General features: G+C 41.4%; 1 protein-coding gene across 1 annotated transcript; it reads right to left on the bottom strand.

Moving 5' to 3' along the window:
* Nucleotides 1-306: 306 nt before the first annotated feature.
* On the bottom strand, nt 307-3,594 carry cryba2b (crystallin, beta A2b). Its single transcript, XM_050049761.1, has 5 exons — nt 3,468-3,594; nt 2,342-2,529; nt 1,204-1,345; nt 946-1,088; nt 307-677 (listed from the first exon to the last, which is right to left on the bottom strand). Exons 2-5 carry the CDS (start codon nt 2,497-2,499, stop codon nt 530-532), a joined length of 591 nt encoding a protein of 196 aa, XP_049905718.1. The 5' UTR covers nt 2,500-2,529; nt 3,468-3,594; the 3' UTR covers nt 307-529.
* Between the last annotated feature and the right edge of the window lie 3,069 nt (nt 3,595-6,663).

Below are 6,663 nucleotides of genomic sequence, written 5' to 3' on the forward strand. Positions count from 1 at the left end.
GTTACACATCCTAAAGCCTAACAGAGAGCTTTGAATCAAATCTGTCCATGTATTCTCACTAAAAGGCCAAATATGTCCTTTAAATAAATACAAAGCAAAAACTATCTCTGATAACAGCCTGCTCTATGAAGCTAGAAGAGAATAAGGGGCTCTGATTCTGCAAAGCTTGTGCACCTGTGCTATGACCATCATAACAATGGTGCAAAATGATTGACAGCTCAATGCAGCCAATCGGGTTTTTGATTCATTTAATTATGGTGATCATATTCATTGTAAAAAGAAAAAGGAATACCGACAAACAGCCTCTAGTTTTGAAGAAAAGCCTTTATTTCCTATTTCAAGAACATGCTTTAGCATGGTAGAAGAAGTAGGTACTTAGATATCCATACATGCAGAGCCACAGAGTGATAGAAAGAGTTTGTCCATCTACTGTTCTGTGACAGTGGTCTGTCCGGGGGTTCAAGGTGAGGAAGGGGTTCAGGAAGAGTTTTTTTTTTTCCAGGTTGGGTCAGGCAGGCAGAAAGAAGGCTTAGTGCTGGATCCTACGAATGGACTGCACCTGGTTGGTGTGAGCCTGGGTGCTGTACTCATTGTAGTTTCTGTACTCGCCTTGGTGTCTGTCTCTCTCCAGGATGTACTGGTAGCCACGGTAACCAGGGAACTGGTAGGCCACCCAGCTGCAGGGAGAGACAGGGGTGAGTCAAGGACAGATCACAGAATATGATATATCAGTTCAACAAAGTTCAGTTCAGTGAAATTACAGCGCTGTTTACAGGTGAGGGATCCTGTCCAAAACAGATTTTATATAAAAGCTCTTTGTTGTTTTAAGCTTCATGCCAGAATGTTTCCAAATGACCAAAGCTATGGGTAGTGATTGGATGCTGCAAAAGGTAAACACAGGCAGATATAGACATCAATAAACCAAGAGGAAAATGTAAAACTTACGCTCCCGAGTTGACTTTGATAGAAGGCACCTCCTTGCTGCACCAGCCCATGGCCTGTAGGGAGGGGTAGTCATCGCACATCTCGAACTTACGGCCCTGGAAGTCCTCACACTCGTACAGGGTCACCTTGCTGTCACTGTGGTTCTGCAGAGAGAGGTGGACCAGGGAAGTGAGCCAGGTATAGCAGTTGTAAGAAGCTGACTAGTAAAAAGAGTTTTTTTTTTAAAAAAAAGATGAATGGAAGGATGTGGTCACTCACAGCGCACTTGATGGGTCTGAAGGAAAGCATGTGCTCGGTTCTGTAGCTGCTGTTTCCACTCCAGGCCTCGTAGCGAGGATAGTCTCCCTTCTCCAGAATAAACTGCTGTCCCTGGAACTCTGGGTACTCATAACCCACCCAACTAGGCATCAGAAAGATGAGGTGAGGACAGATGAGAGAGGAAAAGAGAAAAGGAAGGGGAAAGAATAGAAATAATGTTAACAAGGCAGACTATGCATAAAATATCTGGAAAGAAAGCAAATGCTTAATAGAAATCTAACGTGGAATATTAACAAATCCATTAATGCATAGTAGTTTTAGTGTAACGGCACTGAAACTGTCATTTTCCTTAAACAATAGAGTCCAACGCCCAAAGAATGGCCTGGAGTGCAAACAACATGCAGCTTCTTTTGTCGCTGAGAGCACAAAGCAAACATTAAATACTGCTGCCGCTGCTGCTGCTGCTGCTGCACCCAGGGCTTTTTTATCTGATGGCCAGTCAGTCAGTCAGCCATTCTGGCTCACAGCCGGCAGCTGCACACAGCCAACTCATATCACAACAGGGATACACTTGGCTGCATGCGCACACACATGCAGACGATACATGCCAAGTAGCAATGCAATAATACCGTAGGCTGTCATTTATGTTTTTTGTTATTCTGCCTTTTCTACTTGTTGAGTAGAGTCAGCGTTTGAGTCGCGTGTGCTTTAATCAGACCTTTTCAAGCAGATAAAATTAGAATAGCAAGATAAGTAAATAATGTTATTCTATTAGATATTGTTATGGAGCAAAAATTGCAGGTTTTTTAAGCAGAAATTATTTAATATTTGAGACTACAGACCAACACACTGTGAATATTAAACTCACTCTCAATATCACTCTTCACTATGTATGCAGCTAGGTACAATTTAAACCAGATTCTAGCAAATCATTTACTAAAACCTGCCCTTATCTTAAAGACTTAAATATGCTCAAGCATGGTAAAAATTAATCTTATATTATCATGATCCACACAGATGACAGAAGAGAAATCCAGTAGAGGTCAAGAAGTGAAAGAGGGGTGATGACATATAGAAAACATAGAACTAGATAGATGGAGAGAGCAGGTGGAAAAGAGTATCAAAAATGTGGACTTACGGTCCATTCTCAACCTTGATGGAGCGGATCTTGTTGAAGCCCCTCTCCATGATGTTCTGGCACTCCAGCATGAACTCACAGCGCTTTCCCTGGAAGTTCTCCTCCTCCCAGACTGTGATCTTGAACTGGCCCATCTGCTCCATCTGTTGAGTGTTCATGGCTGCTGCTTCTCCCTTGGGGGTTACTCTCTGAAAAAAGGTGGAGGGTTTAAAAAAGTGTTAATAGATGGACTAAAATCACAACAAGACCTGCACTTTGTAAGTAGGTATAGTGTTAGCAAGAACAGGAATGAGTAACAAATGCTTCAAGAGAGCTTGTCCTCATCTTATGTACAACTAAGCAAGAAATCAGGCATTTAACCCAATAGGCTAAAGCTAGCAGTTATCTAAAGCAACTAATTACTTTTGTATGAGAGTGAATGTTGATTCAGTTTACAAAAAGCTACACCATTGCCTTTCTATTTAGAGATAATGAATGCACCTTTACTCTAGAAAGAAATATCTGTTACTTCACTTTCCAAAGGTGTCATAAGAAGTGAAAAATTCCACACATTCATCATTTTCCATTTCTCCACAGCGGAGATTTGTTTCTGTTCCCACTGAGGAGATTTAATCAAGAACCACAGACATGTCTCCTGCATATAAATTGTACTGTGTACAGTTACATAAAGCAAATGCCACAACAGCAAACCACACATCTGTAAGAGACAGCTTAAAAGCATGCATGCTGTCTCCAGTTGACTCTAGTAGTCTAGTCACAGAATTTAAAAATAAGACTTGCTAAAAGAAATATACTTAGAGAAAAATTAGCACATTACTGGTTTAAAAAAATGTTTGTATGATATTTACAGGTCAAACACAAGCACACCAGTAAGGCATCATCTTGCCAGCTTTCCCTGTTTAAAGGGCTGCTGAGGTATAAACCATTTCACCCTAAAAGCAGCAGTTAGGAGGCTTCCATGTTTTTAATTTTAGCAAATCAAGTCTCATTTAAAGTGCATCCACAGCTGTCTATCTATCAACATGGGCAGCATCTTGGTGGCTGTCGGGCTCCACCCCAGTACACATAGCTGTCCCCTGATTGCAGTTTCTTAGCTGAGTCTGAGGCAGTGTGTTGATATACTTACAGACAGTACTGAGGTGGGACAGATCCAGTATAATCAATGTCGGGGGAGAGACCCTCGCCTGCGTTTTTATAGGGCCGGGCCCCCTGGACGTGCGCCACTCCATTTGCCCAGCAGCCTTGCACACTCAGCAGCTGAGCGGGCCAGCTGAAAGGGGCGCATTAGCCTCGCGCTTTGTGGAGGCTCCAGAGCACCATTGTCCTCAGAGCCCCAAACTAACTTAGTCATCAATATGGCAGCCACGGTCAGAGGCAAACGGACCCAGAGCTATACAATGGCAACGCACTGACACAACAGTTTGATTGGTGTGGCAGGATAATAGACACATTCTGGGAGCTGATCCCCTCTCACACTCTCTCCCTCTTTTGCTCCCTCTCTGCTGAAGGTAAACTGGATCCTAAGCTAGAGGTGGGGAACGGGCCCAAGGTATGTCACACAGGGATGAGAACAAGTGCCAATTTCATCTGGAGGGCATCCTCATCTCCCTGTTTTCCACTGGCTGATCTGGAAATGGTCTACTGCATGAACTGCTGTAGTAAAAGCTACAATGTAGGACCGATGGGAGACTAGCCTATATTCATTTGCATACCCACATTTACGGCTTTGAAATATATTACTTCAGCAGTAGAAACAAGGAACATCACACCCTCAAATATACAGTATGCTACACAATATCATAGGGCTCACATGGGTGGGAGTATGCTAGAGGATTTGCTCTTAGGGGTGCAATGTAGCTTTGTTAGCCTACAGTTCCAGCTACACAGGAGAAGAAGACACAAGAAATAGTAAGCTGTCTGGGAAAACAATTGTGAGGTTTTAAATATAAGTGCTGACAAATAAAATTGAGGCTTAGTAGGGAAAGTTTTTTGTTTTTTGATTCTTTTCTTTAGTAGGGAAAGAGAACATATCTAGTACTAGAATACAACACATCACAAGACACTTCCTGGGTGTTCACATTTTATCCCTCTCTCTAAAAAATGAGCTTTTTTCTTTAGCTTAATTTCCATATTAAATGTCCAATGACATTTAACCATATAAATCACAGGTATATTATCAAATTTTCTGAATGAGTCTCGTGTATTTCAAATAGTTACATCCTTTAAACCCTCAGAAAACATGAGCAGCATTCATATATTGAATATTGTAGAGTGTCACCATATTTATAGACCTGTGATTTAAATTAGGAGCGACACCTGGTTCCGATGCTGTGTTCTGAATTTTTGAGTTGAGGCTACCATTTCTACATTATAGATTTGCCTTCATTTTTACATTTTCAAAAAACAGCTGAAAATGATTGCAGTGGCATTTAACATCATGACTGAAAACCTTCTCACAGTCACGTCTTCTGCGTGCTTATTTATTTATTAGCACTGTTTTCTTTTCATCTTGTGTAAAGCCAAATTCCTGTCCATAAAATACACATTTATTTTTCCTTGAATGTATTTTGTATGATGTCAGGAAACAAACAAAAAGAAACATGAATGGTAGTCTGGTGTTCACAGACTCAACATTGGTAAACCATCAGTTTTGGACTACAGTGCACTTTGAATTTCAAGCTTTCCCTTTTAGAGTAAATGCGTATTTATTATATCCTCACACTGTTATTTCATTTTTAAGTTCCTTCATTTTAATACACCAATGTAAAAACACTATTCAAAGCTTTGGGTCAAGCATAAGGATTTTAGAGATGTATTTTCCTTCATCATTGGTGACATCTAGTGGCAAAGAAGTAAATTACATTCAGGTTGGCAGAGACCTTTAAAACTGGTCCACTCTGTTTAAAATAAAGATAAAATCTACTGTCATGGTAAAAACATTAATATGTTAATACACTGCTGATTTAACAGTCAGGCTTCAGCCAGCACAGCAATTACTAACAAGAGCTCACAAAGAACTGAGATGGAGTGGCTACATAGTAAAGGACCTGGCTAGTTTGGTTAGGACTTTGCGTGTGTGTGCGTTGTCCACCTGTGGGCATGTGTGAGCTGTTTACTTGTATGAACAGCTTTCTCATTGTCTCCAGTTAACCCATTCATTGTTCTTGTCTCTACATGTGTGTCTCTTTGTGTGTGTCCTTGTGTGTCACCAGGGGCTTGCCCCCAGAGCAGGTGATGGGCAGGTGAAAGGGCAGGATTATATAGACACAGATGTCGTGTGTGTGTGTGTGTGTGTGTGTGTGTGTGTGTGTGTGTGTGTGCGTGCGTGTGTGTGTCTATGTATTTGGGTGCAACATGCATCCACCCACAAACATGTACACACACACATTTTTATGTATGTAGACATACTAAGTAGTTCAGGTAGTAGCACACATACAAAAGTCTTTCAACACTCCAGATCCTTAAACTCATGTACCAGACACACAGACACACACATACACCGCTCATTTCCCTGTTAAATACAGCTGGGGGTATTTGCATGTGTCAGGGACAATGTAGTCCTGTACAGAGCAGGTACAGTTCTACTTTGAATCCTTATCTTACTCTATAAAAACCCCCCATTCATTTCTTCTCCCTGGTCACATGACATAGCTACTGGTCCCTTGTTTCATATCATTGAGGAACTGCAAGATAACATGGTGAGGAAAACATTTGTAGCAGACATGGATCTACCAAAAAAAGGTCATTTATCCTTTTCTACACCCAGATTGGTTTATGTATGCAACACGTTAAAGGTCATTAATACATTTGACTGAGGCAGTCAAAGGCAAACAACAGTGGGTGGCGGCTTGCTAATGGTGTGCCAAGTAGCCATGTACTGGGATCCATTATCTGCTTGTGCTACACAGAACATCAGATCATCTTACCTTACCAGGTGCACCCAGTATGGTGTAAACACTATTCAATCATGATTTATTCTTGAATTCAAAGGTAATAATAAACCATTATTAAGGGAGCTGTATAGACATTTAGAGTATAATTATGATTCAAAGGTTGTTTGCACACAGCCCTCAACATGGAGATGGCTGAGCCACCGGCTACCAGTTAACGGCAGCACAAACAGTTCTAATAATGGCAACAGTGCTGACAGATGTATCGGTGTTAACGGGGGAGAACCGCATGGGTGGGCACTACACTTTTGCAACAATGCTGTCCAACACATTCTCACTCCAACCTCGTCACATATGGTGGTCCTGGACTTTCAGCATTGACATATGATGTGTAAGGAACCCTGGGTGCATCTGTTGTTAACGTTCTGGGAT

The sequence above is a fragment of the Epinephelus moara genome, chromosome 7, assembly GCF_006386435.1.
Source record: "Epinephelus moara isolate mb chromosome 7, YSFRI_EMoa_1.0, whole genome shotgun sequence".
Taxonomy (NCBI): domain Eukaryota; kingdom Metazoa; phylum Chordata; class Actinopteri; order Perciformes; family Serranidae; genus Epinephelus; species Epinephelus moara.